This window comes from Convolutriloba macropyga, chromosome 4, assembly GCF_964194025.1.
Source record: "Convolutriloba macropyga chromosome 4, txConMacr16.3, whole genome shotgun sequence".
Taxonomy (NCBI): domain Eukaryota; kingdom Metazoa; phylum Xenacoelomorpha; order Acoela; family Convolutidae; genus Convolutriloba; species Convolutriloba macropyga.
The window spans coordinates 41,714,481-41,737,095 of record NC_134471.1 but is presented as its reverse complement, the minus strand read 5'-3'; the positions used below and the strand labels follow the sequence as shown (position 1 = coordinate 41,737,095).

The 22,615-nt window shown below is 35.6% G+C and overlaps 1 protein-coding gene across 1 annotated transcript in view; it reads right to left on the bottom strand.

Moving 5' to 3' along the window:
- LOC142338076 (uncharacterized) overlaps positions 1–22,615 on the bottom strand; it is a 200,544-nt gene that overhangs the window by 61,980 nt on the left and 115,949 nt on the right. Inside the window, exons 13-16 of the mRNA XM_075387709.1 lie at positions 18,471–18,662; positions 13,838–14,026; positions 9,112–9,276; positions 8,560–8,860 (exon numbers count right to left, since the gene is read on the bottom strand). Of these exons, the coding sequence (XP_075243824.1) occupies positions 8,560–8,860; positions 9,112–9,276; positions 13,838–14,026; positions 18,471–18,662 (847 nt within the window). The remainder of the gene's footprint in view (positions 1–8,559; positions 8,861–9,111; positions 9,277–13,837; positions 14,027–18,470; positions 18,663–22,615) is intronic.

Here is a 22,615-nt window from a genome sequence, read left to right as displayed (position 1 = left end):
TGTACTAACTCTGTTCATTTTGAATTGCTTTGCTCAGCAACTGACATTCAAAATCACTTTTAGCAGAATGAGAGAAGAGAGAAACTAGCCTAGAGAACTCCAAAAGATTTCACGCAAATCTTTTGACCGCTTAATTCAATTATGTGCCTGAACAAACCGTAGGACATGCAAAATTTTTATTCAGCACTTGAGTTGTGACTGCTTTTGTGCAAGTTAAATTCCAATGACGCAGCATTTGGATTAGAGGCAGAACGCAAATGTGAGGAGGAGCAGCAGTTGGTTTGTATTGCTGAACACTCGAAGAGAACAGCAAAGGTGCAAAATGCAGGATCAACTCAAATTGGTGGATGATCGCCTTCTCATATATGCGCAACAGTATCAGTGCTCATATGCATTTAACATCATGGATCTTTAAATTACATGGATCTCATATGATCTCCCAGTCTAAAACTCACACCAGTCACACCTTTACTTTACCTTCCTGAGTCCATGTTTTGTCTTGAATTTATTAAAATACAGATGTAGTTGGCTTTAATATCCGTTATTTGTACTGTAGGCGGTGTTTTCGAATAGTTGAGTCATTGCACAATTTTTGAGTGTATGTGTCTAACGTCTGCAAATTAACTTCATTAGACTACCGCTTTTAGACCCACTTTATTAATGCTTTCATTTCAATCGGCCTTTGGCCTCATTTGAATCCCTTAGTAACGTAGAAAAGCTGTAGTGTGATACAATTGGCAACCATGCTTTGCTATAGGTCAAAATTTCGGACAATATCGGTCATAATAGGCATCGCAAAATTTATTCTTGTGAGGAATCATGTATGATCCATGAATTAAATAACATACCCGGCAGATTGCCGGAAAATAGCCGCCGTTGATTCCAATAAGCATGATTGGGATTGAAATAATAGAAGATATTGAAAAAAAAAGATTTTTGTACAAAAATATTTTTAAGTCCGATTTATTTTGATGGCATTTCATAGTTGAACATACTTCTGTTTCTTAGAGAGAGGCTACAGGGTTAATATCAATACCAATAAGCATTAGAGATGGTAATTAGGACTTATAGGAACGACGTTCAAATAACGGGCATCTAAAATTGGGCTTTATGGGTTTATCCCGTTTATATTTCTGACTTCCTTTTTTGTACTAACTCTGTTTAGTTTGAATTGCTTTGCTCAGCAACTGATGTTCAAAATCACTTTTAGCAGAATGAGAGAAGAGAGAAACTAGCCTAGAGAAGTCCAAAAGATTTCACGCAAAATGTTGAAAAGGCGGCAAAATGAGGTAAAGCGAAACATTTTTTTATTCGACGAAGTAAAAAACATAGCAGGACAAGTCCTGACGTACAATTCAAAGAATTTTCATTGACTAAAAAAACTAGACCTAAAACGGACTATGAAAAGATTGGAAAAACCATTTAGAGAAAAATCCGATTCAAAAAATCGAAAAAACAGTAAAAATCAAAGTGAAATTGCCGCATGTGAACAAAAAACCACTAGCGAGAAAGCGAAGTGTTTTTGTTCAAACACCGTTTTCTCACTCTACTTTAAATTTAGAGCGAAAAAATTTCACGCCGCAAAACCACTCGCTTTTTCGCTCCATTTCCTGTTTCGGCGTGACCAAAATCACTACTCCAATTTGACTTCAAAAATCATGAAAATGTGTGAACAGATCTTAAAACAAAAAATAGCCGGAAGAATTCCGGAAACGACTCGAAGTGAAAATCCATTTAACCTCCATCCAACTAGTCATCAAACAAAACGTGCTTTCACTAAATTATGATTATCTTGAAACCAAGTCATGAAACAAAGAAGTAAAAACAAAACCAAATCTGTTAAAATATGATAAAAAATCTGATCAAATTTTGTTATGAATTGAGATCTCTGCCAAAAATAACTTCATTAAAACGACTAGTACTTACAAAAACCACTTATGTGGATTTTGAAAAAAAATACTTTAGGCCAAAATTATGAAAAAAAGCTCTTAAAACCAACTTTCACTGAAAAACTGGAAAAGTTACTAATTTTTTTAATATTTCAAAAACATATAAATCCAAAGAAAAATTCCCTTCAGCCAATAGGGTATCCAGATGCTCGCAAAACAATAGGCAAGTCATAAGAGGCAAAGAAACTTAGCTAAAAACAGAAAAAACACGAAAAACTGCAAAAAATTAAAAAAAATAGTTCCAATTTTCGCCATTTTTTTGCCATATTTTCTCAACAAAAAAAAGATTGTTAACCACAAAACTGCAACCAATTGTTATAATAAAATTGCTCAAGTAGAAGGGGTTTCTTCAATACCCATTTGAGCCAGTAAAACAATAATCGTCAAAAAACGCAAAATTTAGCCCGAAAATCAGCAAAATACATTAAAAACCTCCGAATTATCATAAAATTCCTATTAATTTCCAGAAACCTTCAAACCACTACCGAAACCAGCCTAAAATTAAAACAAAATCATAACCAAACCTTTTAATTAAAATAAATGAAAAAAAAAACTGCTTTAAAATGCCGCACGTGAACAAAAAATTTTTGCGCGCTTAGAGAAAATTTTTTCACACATCAATTTCTCGCTCTCTCAAAAACAGCGGTATGAACAAAAAAGCACTCTCTTTTCGCTCCGCTCTTCATTTTTGTTCAGCGCCAAAATCACTCCAAATTTTTTCACGCGTTTCATTTCCCGCTTCAAAAATCACTCCAATAAAAATGATTAAAAAAAGGACTTCTCCAATACTCCTCTTCGAGTCGTAAAAAAGACAGCGCCCCAATACAATTCAAATTCTTTGAATTGTAAAAAAAATAGGAGCGCTATAATAGCCGGCTGAGAAGATGAGGGCGGCTATTAATAAGCAACAAACATCAATTATATTTACACTTTACACTGGTCTAATTAACGGCAACAGAAAACATAAACTGACTAACATCGGAAAAATTGCTCTCGAACGACAGGTGGGGTAGCAATTTAATGTAGAGGGGGTATATATTAGAAACTTTTTATGGCCGCAAGAAGTATCGGACCCCACCGCGGTACGAACCCTTGACCTCCACATTAGCAGTCATCCATTTTTACCTACACCCACTTTATACCACTATATCTCATGTTATCAACAAAATTCATTTCGGGTTGAGAAAAATTGAGATCACGCAAAAATCGAGCATGAAAAAGTCATTTGAAAGCGAAGAATGTTCTAGAACAAAAGCGCGAAAATTGTCAAGCAAAAAGACACACAAGTTTACGAAAATAGCTTCAAACTTCGTTCGAGAGCAATTAAAAAGCCTTCCAATATCTCCAGCAATTTTTCACAATGATAATAAATAAAGCCGAAATCAAAAGGTGGGGTTGTTTTTGCTCTGCAAGTGCAACAGAAAACAACTAAAATTTGTGCAATACAGCTCAATTGGCAATAGGCAGCCTTGCCTTTGAGTACATAAATGAAAACTATACATACAATTGGCACAAGGTCACTTGACTTGACTTGCAAGCTGAAACCAAAATAACAACATCAGATCCGGTCATCACAATGCAAAAACGAAAACAGGTTTATTTCAATACAAGATTCAAACTAACGCAAAATGAGTATAAGAAAGATCAAACGCTATGCCTTCGATAAAAACGGTAGCTGATTCATTGATATTATATCGATAGTAGGGGATAGAAGTGCTAGGCATTTAATCTAAATAAACATGAATTTTAAGAAAGCCAATAGAATTTCTCCTTTACTACCACTATCAAGAAATTCAAAGATGGTGAGTTGGATCACAAGAAACGCGACAACAAAAACGGTCTTTTTCTTTCTCATACCATCAAGAACTGAGAAGCTGAGATTAGATCATAACGATAAATGAAAAAACAATTAACTACAGAATGTTAAGTTTGCTTTACGTATGAGTGTGAGGGTAACTCCTATCCATAGAGTTATCAGATTCGAACAAGATGATTTATAAAGACTGCATACTGAACTTATCATAAGATGAGAGCTGAAGCTAGAATCAATGCTGAGAAAAAAATCATCAAGGACAAGACTTATTTGTTAATTTGTAAATGTGAGAATCACCTATATACTGAAGCTAAGATTACTTATCAACAAAAATTACTTGAAGGTGTGAGTAAACGCATGTGTAAGAATGTGTAGATGCAGTAGTTATACTTTCAGTGTTTTAAAAATGAAAAACGATATGAAAATCCAAAAAATCATGGTGCCACTGTTTTAGAGTCGAGTAAAGTACATGTGTATGATTACTTCTATGATGTACTTCAACCTTCAATAATGCACTTTCACATAACGATTGCATTTACATAAAATTGATACTTAAGGTATTTTAGTGGGGTATTTGTACTATGCTACTATCAAACAATTATCAAGCCACTCATTCAATATAGTTTGCTCATCTACGGATCAACGTCAAAAAATTTGTTGAACCCTCTTTTAATTCTGCAAAAGAAGATAATTAGACTGATTTATTTCATGAAAAACGACGAGAGTGTCCAAACACTCTTGGAGTCAAATAGCATCTTGACTATTCATCAGCTTTATGCCTATGAACTTTTTCGGTTCGTATTAAGATCGGTTTCTGGTGTGCATTGTGAAGAATATTTAAATAGTATTTATCAGAATAGGTCGCCGCTGAGTACAACAAGACAGTCAGATAAATGTCTTTGAATTGTTCCATCAAAAAATACACCGTTTCAAAGACAAACTTTTTCTTACCTAGGTGCTTTACAATTTATTAGTAGCTAATGATACTTCCTGCCAATCAATACTATTGAATCAATCTAATTTCCAAGGCTTTCATAAAATACGGGATAGTTACATATTAGGTAACTGGGAACTTGTCGATTTTATTTTTGAACAGCAGTAGCTCAGAACTCAATATAAAATTGTAGCTTTGCTAGTGCCGAGGTTTAATTTCTGGGGTCAAAATGCCAAAGTGTAAAATATATTTTCAGACAACTTTATTTTGGAAAACAGTTTACTTGTTTAATTTTAATTATACAAATTTTCAATAAAGCGAGGCAGCGTTTAGTTACTCCTACTGGTTCCAAGTGCTGGCGTCTTCCTCCTGTTAAATTTGTAGTTCTCATGTTTAAAATTAGTTTTACTAAGTTTCTTCAATTTCATTGATTGTCAATTTTTCCCATTTCTTGTTTAATATGATTTATGCTCATACCCTGATAATCGCAAACGCTAAGTATTAGTAATTCATGATGTTCCTTATGGCAGAACTCTAGTGAGCATTATTGCTCCGTTATCTGTCTTCTGTGTTTATTTTTTGTAAATCGGTAATTAAAACATAGATGAGTTTGTAGTCTTCAAATCAAATACAATAAGTTTTAGTACTAGTATTTGCAGAGAAAAAGAGAAAGAAAGTACTAAGAAAGAGAAAAAAGGTAAATATGGTGATTACTATAATCCTTTGATGCATGATGAAGAGAATTGTAACAGAGATTTGAAGTCAAAAAGAAAAAAAAATGGTTACTAGTCAGACTAAGTGTAGTTTAAAAAATTTTGATGATAAATTCAATGTTAAACACATTAAACTATTCTGATAAAAAGTATTACTTATTCAAGAGTTGATGAGTAAGTTATTAATGGAAGGAGAAGAGTAAGGTTGTATTAAGTGACGACACAAGATAGGAGGGTTGAATATTAATAGTAGTAGGATTAATGGTTTAGTCTTTTGGAATCAGGGATTATTGTTTGTAATTTGGTTCTCTTTTGTCTGTAATTTGAATAATGATCATTTTCAAGTGATAAGTTGTTGATTTTATTACTTAAGATGAAATTTCTTAACCAAGAACAATTTGTGGAAACTTTGTGGATTTGAATACATTACTCCAATACCATAACTTATTATTAATTACCTCTCTATTCTCAAAATAAAACGTAAAACCTCTAATTTTTGCTTCAAAATGAAAATTTTTATCCCGTTTTTTAAAACTCGGAATAAAAGACATAGTGAAGAAAATTCTTCTCATTTCATTTTTCAGTTCCACCAGAAATTTTTCTGCCATCTTCCTTAGGTTTTCAGTATTTTGAGATCACTTTTCTATAGGCTGTCTTGAATTTGTTAACTCTAAAGCAAAGAAGTTTCCACGCTTACCTATTTTTCAGGCGTATAACAAACACAATGTTTCGTTAGAGTTATGTAACCCCCGTTTTCCAATGAAAATCCCACAAACTAAGATCTCCGTTTGTTCCTTATCGATTTTTTTTACACGCAACTAAGCGTTCATTTTCTGTCGCCTTTGACTTCCTCATTAAATTTTCTTGACTTCAATTATTGTTAAAGATGAAAAAGAGAAAGACAGCGGTTTTAATTAAAATCTTCAGCCTTTCAAATTTTTCCTTTCATTAGAAAGTCATTCTATTTCTTGATTTTACTCTATTATTCAGTTCAAGAAAATTGAGATTGCATAGCAATCTCAATTTTGTGTGTATTTACCCTTGGTTTTTCAAACTTTTATCATTTAAACTTTTTATTGCTATTGTCTGTTTGAATTTCTTGAATTTCATTTTTATTTGATAACCGAATGCCTGTGCTCCAATTTTCCTTCTACCCCCTACTATCGATACACTAATTTTAAGCATCTTTTCTTAATTTTAAAAGCAAACTTCAGCAGAGAATTTGAAATTCAAAAATTAAATTGAAAGCATGATAGCAGCAGCTCAAACCAAACATGGCAAAAAATGACATAAAGTTTTGTCATAACACGAAAATAAATTCGCAAAATTGACCTTTTTGACCTATAAATCCAAACAATTGGGTGTTTCTGGCAAGGATTTTGCAAATAATTGCTAACAAAAGTTAGATAAAAACAAAAAAAGCAAAATTAGATACCACCAATGATCAACGAAAAGCACGCAAACAAAGAAGGAAACAAGAAGCGGATCTATTCTGAACCCAAGTTTAAGCGGGCAGATTTTTTAATACAATACATGCGGGCTATTTTAGAGCTTTTCTTAGGGCCCATCGAAAAGAAGTATTGACTGAGGACGTATTGGCACTTGGGGGGCCGAAACAGAATAGATCCGAGGAACAAACAGGTGTTCACATGGAGAGAAGAAACAGACAACTTACAGCCTAGCATCATGACCATAATAGTGAAAACCTTTTCTGCATTTGTGCTCGGAGACACATTTCCGAAGCCAACACTCGTCAAGCTACTGAAGACGAAGTAAAGAGCCGTGATATATTTCTGTGATAAGGACGGACCCCCAATTACGTAATCAGTAGACGGCAATGAGTCACCGCCACCCATAGTCAAAATTTGATCTCCTGTTGAGAGCTTGGAGGTCACAGAGGAGATATTGCCTCTGGTGACGTTTACGTAAGGGGACCGCAATTTGAATACATTACTCCAATACCATAACTTATTATTAATTACCTCTCTATTCTCAAAATAAAACGTAAAACCTCTAATTTTTGCTTCAAAATGAAAATTTTTCTCATTTCATTTTTCAGTTCCACCAGAAATTTTTCTGCCATCTTCCTTAGGTTTTCAGTATTTTGAGATCACTTTTCTATAGGCTGTCTTGAATTTGTTCACTCTAAAGCAAAGAAGTTTCCACGCTTACCTATTTTTCAGGCGTATAACAAACACAATGTTTCGTTAGAGTTATGTAACCCCCGTTTTCCAATGAAAATCCCACAAACTAAGATCTCCGTTTGTTCCTTATCGATTTTTTTTACACGCAACTAAGCGTTCATTTTCTGTCGCCTTTGACTTCCTCATTAAATTTTCTTGACTTCAATTATTGTTAAAGATGAAAAAGAGAAAGACAGCGGTTTTAATTAAAATCTTCAGCCTTTCAAATTTTTCCTTTCATTAGAAAGTCATTCTATTTCTTGATTTTACTCTATTATTCAGTTCAAGAAAATTGAGATTGCATAGCAATCTCAATTTTGTGTGTATTTACCCTTGGTTTTTCAAACTTTTATCATTTAAACTTTTTATTGCTATTGTCTGTTTGAATTTCTTGAATTTCATTTTTATTTGATAACCGAATGCCTGTGCTCCAATTTTCCTTCTACCCCCTACTATCGATACACTAATTTTAAGCATCTTTTCTTAATTTTAAAAGCAAACTTCAGCAGAGAATTTGAAATTCAAAAATTAAATTGAAAGCATGATAGCAGCAGCTCAAACCAAACATGGCAAAAAATGACATAAAGTTTTGTCATAACACGAAAATAAATTCGCAAAATTGACCTTTTTGACCTATAAATCCAAACAATTGGGTGTTTCTGGCAAGGATTTTGCAAATAATTGCTAACAAAAGTTAGATAAAAACAAAAAAAGCAAAATTAGATACCACCAATGATCAACGAAAAGCACGCAAACAAAGAAGGAAACAAGAAGCGGATCTATTCTGAACCCAAGTTTAAGCGGGCAGATTTTTTAATACAATACATGCGGGCTATTTTAGAGCTTTTCTTAGAGCCTATCGAAAAGAAGTATTGACTGAGGACGTATTGGCACTTGGGGGGCCGAAACAGAATAGATCCGAGGAACAAACAGGTGTTCACATGGAGAGAAGAAACAGACAACTTACAGCCTAGCATCATGACCATAATAGTGAAAATCTTTTCTGCATTTGTGCTCGGAGACACATTTCCGAAGCCAACACTCGTCAAGCTACTGAAGACGAAGTAAAGAGCCGTGATATATTTCTGTGATAAGGACGGACCCCCAATTACGTAATCAGTAGACGGCAATGAGTCACCGCCACCCATAGTCAAAATTTGATCTCCTGTTGAGAGCTTGGAGGTCACAGAGGAGATATTGCCTCTGGTGACGGTTACGTAAGGGGACCGCAATTGCCTAGCTAGTTGATCTAGCCATCCAATTTTGTGCTGCAAGGTCAAAAGAACAAACATGATAGAGATGTTGATATAAAGTATGCACCACCGATCATTGCGTTTCCTAGACCGCCATCGGAAAGCCAGAACACATGAAAAACGATGTAAAACTTTGGTCAGGTAGCGGTAATAAATTTATAATTGAATGAAGCAAGCTAAAAAAAGGTAGAATCAGAAGAAGGGATAAGTTTTGGCTTTCCGAATAAATTAAAGACGTTTAATATAGAACAGAAAAAGATAGATGCGAGACGGTAGCATTGTTCGGGTGTGCATTTGTATCGTAACTTACAGCCAATAAGCATGACCAGAATGGAGAATATTTTCTCTGCGTTTGTGTTGGGAGAGATGTTTCCGAAACCCACACTTGTCAGACTGCTGAATGTGAAGTAGAGAGCTGTGATATACGTAGCCTTCATTCGCACCACGGCAGAGATGTCTCGTCAGTTTTAATCATTCTATACAGTATTTAGCTCCTCACTATTTAGCTCCTCATAGCTGGCAGATTGCCAGAAAATAGCCGCAATAGCTTCGTTTATCTGCAGTCTCAAAAAAAAACAGAAAAAGACAGACCAAAAAATTTCGTCTTTTCATTGAAGGCTGATATGTTACATTTTGATTAAAAATCTGTATAAGTTTTTGCTGCCTCTTAGCTGCTCTCCAATAACCTTCATTTAGAGTGACACACACCGATTTGACCTTATCTCTTTGAAAGAAAGTAAATAAAAGTCAATTTCAAAGTGAGTAAGTCATTTTGAGAGTGAGGTAAGTCAAGTGTGACCAAAAATTTAATCACGCAAATGAACAAAAAAAAACTCGCACAACTGAAAGTTGACAAAACAAAAACACTAGACCTAGAACGGACAATGAGTGAATTGGGAAAACCATTTTTAAACAAATCAGATAAAAATACTTAAAAAAACAGAAAATCAATGCTAAAATGCCGCATGTGAACAAAAAAACCAATAGCGAGAAATCGAAATTTGGTTCACACAAACAACTGGGCCTAGAATGAGCTATGAATGGATTGGGAAAACTATTTAGAAAAAAATCCGATCCAAAAAACTGAAAAAAAACAGTAAAAAACCAAAGTGAAATTTTCGCATGTGAACAAAAAACCATTAGCGAGAAAGCGAATTTTTATTCAAAGAACGTTTTCTCACTCTACTTTAAAATTAGAGCAAAAAAATTTCACGCCGCAAAATAACTCGCTTTTTCGCTCTATTTCCTGATTAGGCGTGACCAAAATCACTACTCGAATTAGACTTTAAAAATCAAGAAATTAAGTGAACAGATCTTAACAAAAAAAGACAGCGCCCCAATACAATTCAAATTCTTTGAATAGTAAAAAACCAAGAGAAGGCCAATAATAGCCCCAGCTATCGCTGTGGGGCTATTAATAAAACAACGGCCCAAAAATTGAACATAACCGGCAGATTGCCGGAAAAAAGCCGCCGTTAACGCGCTTGATGCACATCGGGATTGAAACAGAAAAGGAAAAAAAGAAGAAAATTGACCGAATTTTCTATTTTTTTTCAGTGTCCTAATTCGGCGTGCAGTATTAGTTGCATTCTAAAACTACACCTAGTTCAGCTTCAAAACTGAAAGCTAATAATCTTATAGCAATGTCAGCTAGCAAACACTCTAATGAACTTTGATAACCTAATTCTCAACGACTTAATGACCGGGCTTTATCGGTTTATACCGTCTCTTTTGATTTTGCTCTTTTGACCTTGATTTTATTCAATATCTTGCGTAATTCAATACATGAAAGACTTTAAAATCCAATCAGTTGAAACACTGAGTGAAGTAAGTCAGAAGTCAAACATGAAAATCCTGACTTACGTAAAACCAAAAACGTGATCAAAAAATAAAGCGAATTAAAATTAGAGAATAAAATTCACTCCGCAAAATCACTGTTTTTTTTCGCGCCATTTCTTGTTTCGGCGTGACCATAATCTCTACTCCAATTTGACTTCAAAAATCATAAAAATGTGTGAACAGATCTTGAAAAAAAACTGCGTCCCAATACAATTCAAATTCTTTTAATTGTAAAAAAGGAGAGCGCCTAGATAATAGCCGTTGAGAGGCTGACGGCGGCTTTTAAAATTAAAGAAATGCTTTTTGTACAAAACATTTTAAGTGCAATTTATTTTGACGTCACTTTGTAGTTAAACATACTCCTGTTTCTTAGTGAGAGGCTACATTGGCTGCAGGGGCAATTATAATAAGCATTAAAGATGGTAGCTAAGAACAAAGTTCAAGTAGCGGGCATCTAAAACTGTGCATTATGGGTTTATCCCATTTCGTTTTCTGACTTTGTTTTCATACTGTTTTTTTATACTGAATCTGTTCATTGTGAACTCTTTTGCCGAGCAACTGCTGTTTAAAAGCACTTTGAGCAGAATGAGAGAAGAGTGAAACTAGCCCGGAGAAGTCAGAAGATTTCCAGCAAAATGTCGAATAAGCTCTGAACTACGGTAAAGCAAAAAAGTTCTAGTTCGACGAAAGAAATTTGGGAGCGCTATAATAGCCGGCTGAGAAGCTGAGGGCGGATTAAATCACTCTATTCTCTGATTTCTTTACAAATTTTCAACAAATTGACTTATTCAATTGTCACACGCTTCATTTCTTTTTCACTGCCATTTTTACTTGACAATAAAACCGGAAATAATGACTCTTTTGCAAGTCCAACAAAATAGCTGGCAGATTGCCAGAAAATAGCCGCAATAGATTCGTAGATCGGCAGTCTAAAAAAACAGTAAAAAGACAGACCAAAAAAACTCGTCTCTTCATTGAAGGCTGATCTGTTATATTTTGATTAAAAATCTGTATAAGTTATTGCTGCCTCTATTAGCTGATCTCAAATAACCTTCATTTAGAGTGACAAACACCCATTTATCCTTATCTCTTTGAATTAAAGTAAATAAGTCAATTTCAAAGTGAGGAAGTCATTTTTGAGAGTGAGGTAGGTCAAGTGTGACCAAAATTTTAATCACGCGCATGAACAAAAAACTCGCTCCACTAAGAGCGAAAAATGACTTTACACATGCAATTCAGTTGAAATTGCATGAACGAATGAACAAAAAATGGCTGTGACGTCATATGGTCGAAACAAAAATCATGACGACGAAATAAAAAAACATAGGACAAGTCCTGACGTAGAATTCAAAGAATTTTCATTGACTTAACAAACAACTAGAACTAGAATGGACTATGAGTGGATTGAGAAAACCTTTTTACAAAAAAATCAGATGAAAAAATAAGAAAAAGACAGAAAATCAATGTCAAAATGCCGCATGTGAACAAAAAAACCAATAGCGAGAAATGAAAATTTAATTAAAAAAAAACTAGCCCTAGAATGAGCTGTCAATGGATTGGCAAAACCATTTAGAAAAAGATCCGATCCAAAAAATCGAAAAAAACATTAAAATCAGAGTGAAATTGCCGCATGTGAACAAAAAACCACTACCGAGAAACCGAATTTTTGTTCAAACATCGTTTTCTCACTCTACTTCAAAATTAGAGCGAAACAATTTCACGCCGCAAAACCACTCGCTTTTTCGCTGCACTTCCTGTTTCGGCGTAACCAAAATCACTACTCCAATTTGACTTCAAAAATCATGAAAATGTGTGAACAGATCTTAAAAAAAACATAGCCGGAAGAAATTCCGGAAACGACTCGAAGTGAAAATCCATTTAAACGCCATCCAACTACTCATCACACAAAACGTGCCTTCAATAATTTATAATTATCTTGAAACAAAACCATGAAACAAAAAAGTAAAGACAATAAAATCAAATATGTTGAAATGATAAAAAATCTGACCACATTTTGTTATAAATTGAGATCCCGAAAAAAACTATCTCTGCCAAAATAACTTCATCAAAACAACTAGTGTTTACTAAAACCACTTATGTGAATTTTGAAAAGCTACTTTAGGCTAAATTATGAAAAGATATCTCTTAAAAACAACTTTCACTGAAAAACTGGAAAAAGTTACCAAATTTTTCAGAATTTCAAAAGCATATAAATCCAAAGAAAAACTCCCATCAGCCAATAGGGTATCCAGATGCTCGGAAAGCAATAGGTAAGTCATAATGGGCTAAGAAACTCAGCTAAAACAGAAATAAAAACGAAAAACTGCAAAAAAAATTAAGAAAATAGTTCCAAATTTCGCAATTTTTTTCATATTTCTCAACAAAAAAATGATTCCTATCCACAAAACTGTAACCAAATGTTATCATAAATTTGCTCAAGCAGAATGGGTTTCTTGAATACCCATTTGAGCCAGTAACACAAAATAATCGTCAAAAAACGCAAAAATTAGCCCGAAAATCAACAAAATACATTAAAACCTCCGAATTATCATAAAATTCACATGAATTTTCAAAAACCTTCAAAGCACTACCGAAACCAGCCTAAAATTAAAACAAAATCATAAACAAACCTCTTAGCCAAAATAAATAAAAAAACTGCTTTAAAATGCCGCACGTGAACAAACAAATTTCGCTCGCTTAGAGAAAATTTTTTCACACATCAATTTCTCGCTCTCTCAAAAACAGCGGTATGAACAAAAACCACTCTCTTTTCGCTCCACTCTTCACTTTTATTCAGCACCAAAATCACTCCAAATTTTTTCACGCGTTTCATTTCCCGCTTCAAAAATCACTCCAATAAAATTGAGTAATAAAAAAGGACTTCTCCAATACTCCTCTTCGAGTCGTAAAAAGACAGCGCCCCAATACAATTCAAATTCTTTGAATTGTAAAAAAAACCAAGAGAAGGCCAATAATAGCCCCAGCTATCGCTGTGCGGCTATTAAACAAAATGAGGCCAATAACATCTTTACTTAGCTATCTCAGCTACTGATATAACACCACGATTTTTTTTAATATTGATATAACGCGAAAAACATTTTCTGTGCAATGTTTTCCTTATACAAAATGTTAATCTCGAAAAGACATCTTTGCCTTCATTGAGGGTCCCCCACCTGGCTCCCCTGGAAGCGCACGAGGAGGCATGTTGCTATTGAGTGTTGACTGCAAGAGAGGAGAGGATTTTCCGTAGAGAGAAGATGCATCTGTGGTTAATGTGAACTGTGAGTTGTTAAAAGGCTGATTTATTTGGTCCCCCAGCTGGTCTATCCACCCTATTTTGTACTACACAACACATGCAGACAGAAATAGAACATGCATTGACAAACAGAAAACAAACTGTTCAAAGTTTCGACACCTATCTGCCCCCCTCTCCTACGCCCCCAAGCTTAATGGGAATATAACCATTTTTTACATAGTAGCGTGCTGTATAACAGCAGATAATTTGTATTTGGGGGGCATTAAAAAACACTGAGGTGGAGGGGGGCAAAATAGATCCAGGTTTCATCTAACGTATCCAATGTATATCTTTGTTTCATTGCGTCTGACTATATTAGAAATACAATCTCCCTAGAACCAATATTCATTAGTTCACAGCTTTTAATTTCTCTATGCACACGTTCTTGTTTGAACAAAATGAACAAACATACCCGGCAGATTGCCGGAAAATAGCCGCCGTTGATTCCAATAAGCATGATTGGGATTGAAAGAATAGAAGATATTGAAAAAAAAGATTTTTGTACAAAAACATTTTTTAAGTCCGATTTCTTTTGATGGCATTTCGTAGTTGAACATACTTCTGTTTCTTAGAGAAAGGCTACAGGGGCTACTATCAATACCAATAAGCATTAGAGATGATAACTAAGACTTATAGGAACGACGTTCAAATAGCAGGCATCTTAAATTGGGTTTTACGGGTTTATCCCGTTTCTATTTCTGACTTCAATTTTTTATACTGACTCTGTTCAATTTGAATTGCATTGCTGAGCAACTGATGCTCAAAATCACTTTTAGCAGAATGAGAGGAGAGAAACTAGCCTAGAGAAGTCAAAAAGATTTCACGCAAAATGTTGAAAAAGCGGCAAAATGAAGTAAAGCGAAACATTTTTTTGTTCGACGAAGTAAAAAAAAATTAGGAGCGCTATAATAGCAGGCTAAGAAGATGAGGGCGGCTATTAAAAATTTTAACAAAAGTCAGCTTCATGCACATAGAAGGCATACTGCCAAAAAATAGTCGCGATAGCTTCGTAGATATGCAGTCTCAAAAAGATATAAAAGACACACACGTTTACAATAATTGTTATGAATTCGTTCAAGAGCAATTGAAAACAGACAGAGAATATTCTTATTGATGCTTGAGATGTTACATTTTTAAGAACTTGTATGACTCACTGCTGCTTCAATTAGCTGCTCTCAACTAACCTTCAATTAGAGTGAAACACACTCATTTGACCTTACCTATTTGAACTAAAGCAAAGAAAAGTCAATTTGAGAGTGATGAAGTCTTTTCTGAGAGTCAAGTAAGTCACGTGCGACCAAAAACTGAATCGCGCGAGTGAACAAAAGAACTCGCTCCACTCACTCCAGCAATTCAGTTGAAATTGCAAGAACGAATGAACAAAAAGTCGATTTGACTGACATCATATGGTTGCAACATAAATCTTCATGACGAAATAAAAAACAAAACACGAAAATTCCTGACTTACAATTCAAGCAATTCTCATTCAATAAACCATTCAATTCTCAATCAATTATACCTACGATTGGGAAAAACAACTAGAAAAACCGAAAAACATTCAAAACCTAAGACGAATTGCCGCATGTGAAACAAAAAAAACCACGGGGAGAAAACTATTTTTGTTCCAACGCCGTGTACTCTCTATTTTAAAAAGGTAGCGAAAAATCCATACGCCGAAAAACCATTCGTCTTTTTCGCCCCACTTCCTGTTTCGGCGTGACAAAAATCATCACATTACTTTGACTTCAAAAATGATTAAAATGGGTGAACAGATCCTAAAAAGATAGCCGCAAGCTATGTACCTTTAACTAGAAATCGGCAAAAACTTCAAATTCAGCCAAATACTCAGGTTCCCATAAACTTGGTTGGGGTAGAGATAATTGCTCAGATGAACGTCAGGAGAACTGCTCTCAAACAACTGGCCAGCGGTTGACTTTGTCAGTAGCCAACTACTGCTTGGGGATACCAGCTATAGCTAAACGGAAAAATCGTTGTGTCATGCGGCGGGGGGGAGCTCACGTAGTGGGGAGAGAGGTTGACGAGCGCACGGGGTGGGGGAGGGGTCGAGCGAGCCTGGTGACGGGTGAACGATTAGCAAGGGGGAAGTGTGGGGCTGTTGTGAGGGGGAGGGCGTGAAGTGGGGGATGAAGTCGATGGAAGAAGTAGGGGTCAAAATTCCTTCACTACAACCCTTAGAACAGCCGTTCACACCATGAATTAATATCTCCAGAACATTTTCATTGAATTGCATAATTATAAATTAGTAAGCTGAAAGGCTCTAAGAGCCCTTAATGCCCTCCCAGTGTTACCTGCTTATCCGGCTTTTGAGAACAAAAAGTCAAATCGGCCAGAGAAAAATCGGTCAAGCAAAAAATTGCATAAAAGACCACATGACAAACATAAATTGCTAAAAACTTTGTTTGAGAGCAGTTAATAAGGACAAAGTTCAAGAAGCGAGCACCTATAATTTTGCTTTATTGGTTAATATTATCGATTCAGGTTTTTTGTGACTCTGTTCATTCGAGATTGCATTGCTGAGAAACTGCTGTGTAGAAGCACGTTGAGTAAAATTAGCGAAGAATGAAACTAGACCAGTGCAGTCAAAAAGATTTCAAGCAAAATCGCGAAAAAACGGAAGAAAGGGGTAATCGATGTAGTAAGAAAAATAGCCTCTGTAAAAGCCGGCTGTCAGATTAGGCTATTAAAATTAATGAAATGTATTCTATTTTTACTTATTTGAAACAAACTTAGATTGATATCAGCAAAATCAAATGGCTACGAAAACCAACATTAAACCTATTTTCAACGAAAAAATACACTAAGACACTAAAAACATGAAAAGAGTACAAAAGCCAGTAATAAAGCGTTTAGAACAGCAAAACCACAAAACAGCTCAAAATTGCATAATATAGCAGGCAGATTACCGGAAACTAGCCGCCGTTGACCTCATTGATCGCCTTTGAGATTGAAAATAAAGATATAAATTGACGACAGTGTAATACTTTTTTCTGAGTGTTAAAAGGTGTTTTAATTTGCTCTGCAGTTTCGTCAGATTAGACAAATAAAGAGAATTCTCATTCTCAATTGCAGAGCAATAGGCTTAATATTTAAACAAGCTAGCAGTATACTGTAAGGAAATTTCATAACTTAACGCACCAGAAAAAGTTGACGACAGCCTAGTTTTCTTTTACGTGTCAAAAAGTATTCTCATTTGTTGGGCAATTTAGATTCAATAAATTTGGCAAGTTCACCTTCTATATTTGAGGACATATGTAACACGAAAAAAGGTGAAACCAAAAAAGGAAAACGCCTAAACAATGCCCGGCCCGTTGAGAGGCTGACAGCGGCTGTTAAAAAAACTCTTATATATATATAATTTACATGGTCAAAACAGCTCCTAAACGTACATGAAATTGTTAATATGGTTTAGAAAAACAGCTTAACCCAAAAAAAAATAAAAACTAAAAGCTGCTTCAAAAAGCCGCACGTAAAAAAATTTGCTTGGTTAGCAAAAATTTTTCACACCTACTTTTCACTCTCTCTCAAAAAGACGGCACGGACAGAAAATAATTGAGTTTTCTCTCTGCTCTTTGTAATCGTTCAACCGTTTGACATAAACACTTTGTTTTTACCTGCGGCATTGACTTTTACATCTAATTATAAATACACTCCAAATAATAATAATTGATTAAAAAGACACTGAACCAATACTCCTGCGGCATTGACTTTTACATCTTATTAACATAGCCGGCAGATTGCCGGAATAGCTGCGAAATAGACTTGCGTGCCGTAAAATACAGATGGAAAAAGATACAGAAGTGAGTTGATAATAGTTATCGCCGCCGCCTATAAAACTTACAAGTTTATTTCAAAAGAGGTTGTTTTTGGGTGCAAAAAAATTTTTCCTGTCGCGTCTCGAACCGGCGATCTCCGGATTAACAGCCAGTCGCCTTAACCACTCGGCTATCGGACCATACAATCTTTTTCTTACAATCAACTTTGTTTTAGGAACAGATTCTGTTTCTGAATAACCGCAATTTAGGTCACGCAGAAAGCGTGAAATCAAGCGCGAAAAAGCCATTTAAGCAGTGACGAGACAGAATGTTCTAGAACAAATGTAAAACGAAAATGAAGCGTCAGACGACGAAACAAAAACACCAAGAGCACCGCAATATAGCTACGCTCAGCTTACAGCTTCGCAGCTATAATAAATACACTCCAAATAATAATAATTGATTAAAAAGACACTCGAATCGTATAAATACAAACGCCCAAATACAATTCAAATTCTTTGAATTGCAAAAAACTAAGAGAAGGCTAATAATAGCTCCAGCTATCACTTTGCGGATATTAATAACAAGACAATCTTTTCAAAGTTCTCTTAGATCCTCATATAACCAGAATTAGTTAGTAAAAATGAAATAGGAAGTTAAGAGACAGAAACACATATTTCATTTCCAGTTCACTCTCCTGAGTATATCAATTACGCACCTCTAGCGTAGGTCTCTCCATATTGGCAATGGCGTACCAGATGCAAGCAAGCCAGTGTGCTATGAGGGAGAAAGAACACATGAGGAGAATGAGGACCGCTGGACCATACTCTGAGTACCTGTCCAGCTTGCGTGCCACTCGCACCAATCGAAGCAGCCTGGCTGTCTTCAACAGGGCGATCAGAGTCGTCGTCTAAAAGTTGCATTCATTCTCAGAAAAGAGATCTTTTCAGTTTTCTCATTGTGGAACTTAAAATAAAATAGATCTCATATGTTGCAAAACTTTTAATATTGGTAAACTCGTCAACAGTACCTCACATGAAAGTTTTGGCTAACTTCATATACAATTTTTTGAAGACTCTTAAACACCATCGCAGTAAAGAGTGGTCAACTCCCTACACAAATATATAGTTAGCATTTTGGTTTCGTATGAAATGCGCTCGGAAGGAAATATAACGATGAAAGATGATGACGATGAAAGGTCACGAATAGATGGATGACATAGAAGGTTCTACAACTCCTCTGCCTATCGTCAACTTATTTCATCGAACTATGATTTGACGAACATAATTTAGATTTGCGCTCAAGTTGCCGAATGATGTAGACATCGGAATAACTAGAAGTATGTAAAGTAGACTGTACTTGCATCTATCTGCCAATCTCCGAACACTTTCACTGACTTTTCCTAATCAACATACAATTGATCTGTGAATGAAGACTCTAAGTATGCTTTGCAAACTTCTTCAAGGGTATTAGTAAAAAATTATATATGAATAGTTGAACCTAGTCGCAAAACACGACTTTCAATGTAACAGAATTGTCTCCGTTGTATAAAAGTTGTTTGAGTATCATTAAATATGAAAGTAAACCAATTAGACTTGTAACCAATTAAACCAAATATGTAAGTAAACAAGTAAACCGGTTAGCTTCCTCCTAAACTGGTGAGCGGGCGTGGGTCGGGGGGGGGGCAAGTGTGCGTCGTTACGGGTGGAAAGAGGTTGAAGGGTAGGAGTTTGGGGCAAGGAAGTGGGGGGACAGGGATTCGTGGAGAGAGAAGTGGGGGAGGGGAGGGGATATAGAAGGAGGGGCAATTAATTATTTAAATATTTATTAACAATTAAAAAATAAAAATACATTTCTCATAGCATGTGACCCAAGTAAATTATCATTAAAAACCACAACTTCATTAATTAAAAATATATAAATCAGATGACAAAAATCGGAAAATCTCCATAATTCTAGGCTCAAAAAAGACATGTTACTCTTAAGATTAGGATTTCCCCGCAAACTCACTGCAAAAGGTTCCCCGCAAACTCACTGCACTTGAGAAACTAATAAACCAGATAGACAAACTAATAAATATAACTGTTAAAAGACACTAAAGCAACTTAACGCACCAAAAAAAAGACGACCGCATACCTAGTTTCGTATCTAAGTTTCGTATCTAGTTTCGTATACTAAGTATCGAAAAGTGTTCAAATTTGGTCCGCAATTTAGATTCAATTTATACAGCTAGCATTTTGCTTTCGTATGAAATGCGCTCGGAAGGAAATATAGCGATGAACGATGACGACAATTTACACTTCTGCTAAAGTTGCCGAATGATGTAGACAACAGGATATCTAGAATGTTGTAAAGTAGACTTGCATCTATCTTCCAATCTTCAAACGCTTTCACCAATTTTTCCTAATTAACATACAATTCATCTTTGAATGAAGACTCTACAATTATGTTCTGCAAATTTCAAATTTAGGTAAAAAATTATAGATGAATCACAGGACTTTCAAAACAGCAAAACAGGACTTTCAGGGTCGAGTTCGGTCTCAAACATTTCTTCACATTTCCAACAATGTGTTGCACTGTTTTTGTTCAAGGTTCCACAATTTTCGTTAGAGAAAGGAAACTGTTTAGTACCTTGAGGTATATCTCTTGCTAATGAATGCAGAATGCGAACAAAGTTATCCATACTTCTGAATTGTGCAGATGGTGACAATAGGTTGTAATGGTGCTTAACAACTGCTAAAGCAAATCTAAAAAGCGAGTGCTTTCTTTCCAATCTCGCGAGTTGATGACTGTTCAATTGCAGCTTCAGATCTTGCAGCGGGTCGAAGATTCAAAGCCAAAAAATATGACCAGAAGAACAAACCACGCGGATGGAAAAATTGAAAACATAATCGCTTTCTCTGGTGATAATAATTGAATCACTGCAGGGGCATTTGGATAACCATTTTCAGTGTCAATAAGAGCTTTCCAGTCGATCAGGGCAAAACAAGAAACTATTTGAGACAAATTCAATAACGAAATCTAAATTTCACGTCTTTAAGAATACACGTGACTTCACAAGACCACTAATTAGAACATTGACAAACATCATGAAGTGAATCATATATGGAATCATAACGGCGTGAAAAATCCAGAACAAACTTTGATTCAAAAAGTAGAGGGTAAAGATGTCCTTTGTCGTAACCCAAGTCGACAGTTTTCACATCATTAAAAATGTTAATGGCTTTCTCTTGTCCAAAACACATTGACAATTTAAAATCGCCAAAACTTCGTGAATGCTCCCCTGCAGGTATCTCGATGGGGATGTTTTGTCAGTATGAGAGTTCCTGCCAGCTCTATCACGACTGACTCCTTGGCACTCAAGATATACTGCCGTGAAGCAAGCAATATTTGAAGCAATTGGCATCATCAAGGTTTCGAATAGAGCAACCCACGACAGATGGCGAACTTGTGAGGTAACGCAAGCAAAGACGAATTGTTCGGTAGCGTGCGAACTCGATGCCGAGTTTGGTAGTTTTTTTCAACAACACCTCCACTGCCAGATGAGACAAACGTAGACAACAAAGCCATTTCTTCTCTACCATGCTCCAGTACAACTCGTCTGTAAGTCCCTCAGCGTAAACGGGCGTCATGAGAGAGTTTGCATAAGTTTCAATGCACTCTTCCGTTTCAATTGAATTTTCATTTTGATGTAACTCTAACAATTGCACTTTGAGCGCAAATTTTGCCTTCTGTGGTCCTTGGCTCAACCGTGGTTCGATTAACGTTGAAATCGTGGATCGTTGAATTAGCATGAAGCTCTCTAAATCTCTGCAAGCTTCATTATTGTTGATTTTATAAGTTTGTAATACTCGGTTGAAGGCTCTCTCCGCTGTAGTCTCCTTCGGTTGGTATTCAGGTGAAAATACAGGTAGAGTGAAGGGAGTTTATATGCTGCGCGAACAGGTGCCCATCTTTCAATCTCGTCAGGCAAATTCGGCGGCACTGAGTGGCAAGTTCGCAAATGCTGTTCCGGTTCAGACAGTTTTCGTGAACAATGCGAGCAATTGTACACAATAAGCCCAACTTCGTCTGAATGAAATCATTTTGATGCCGTGAACGGTTCCCACGAGTGCTACGTAGTGGAGCAGAAGTTGATCGGAACGACCTTTCAAAATTTTGATAAATTTCTTACTCCAACAGAACTATTGTAAGAATTAAACAACCCGGAAATGACTAAAAGGGACCCAACTTCAGACACGAAGGTAGTTTTTGGGCGCAAAAACTAGAATTCGCTTGGTCGCTTTTGGCGGGAAAATTTTGTTTTTATATTTTGATGCAAAAAAGATCGCCCATTGCAAACCTATGTCCAAATATACCGCCACGAAGAACCCTACCGAGTATTGATGTTCATAGATCGCTTCAAAAAACGTTTAAAAGATTTAACATGATAATTTTCGAAATTGTAGTAAAAGAGCGCTATTGTTAGGCTTGTTGTAAAACGGGTGGATAGAGTTGTCCTACGTTGTTAACAGCGGTAAACTAAATTGCTCCCCGAGCCGAAAAACACAGGACTGGACTAAAAATCTGCTCAGCTCAAAATACACGCGACGCTAGAATGCAGAACACTTTCCCCAACACCTGTTAAACAAACAAAAGAGTTGATCAACTCCATGTAATATGCACTGCTTTTTCAAATTTTTACATTTCTACGCCTATCAATGCTACCCAGCAAAAAATTCTTAAAATAACACGATTAAGATGTTGAAAAAGCTGCTAACGTATTTACTGTTTTAATCTAAGTATTTGATAACCATTGGGTGTGCAAAATATTGACGATGATTGGGATTGGTTTAAACTAAAATTATGTTAAACCCTCAACAT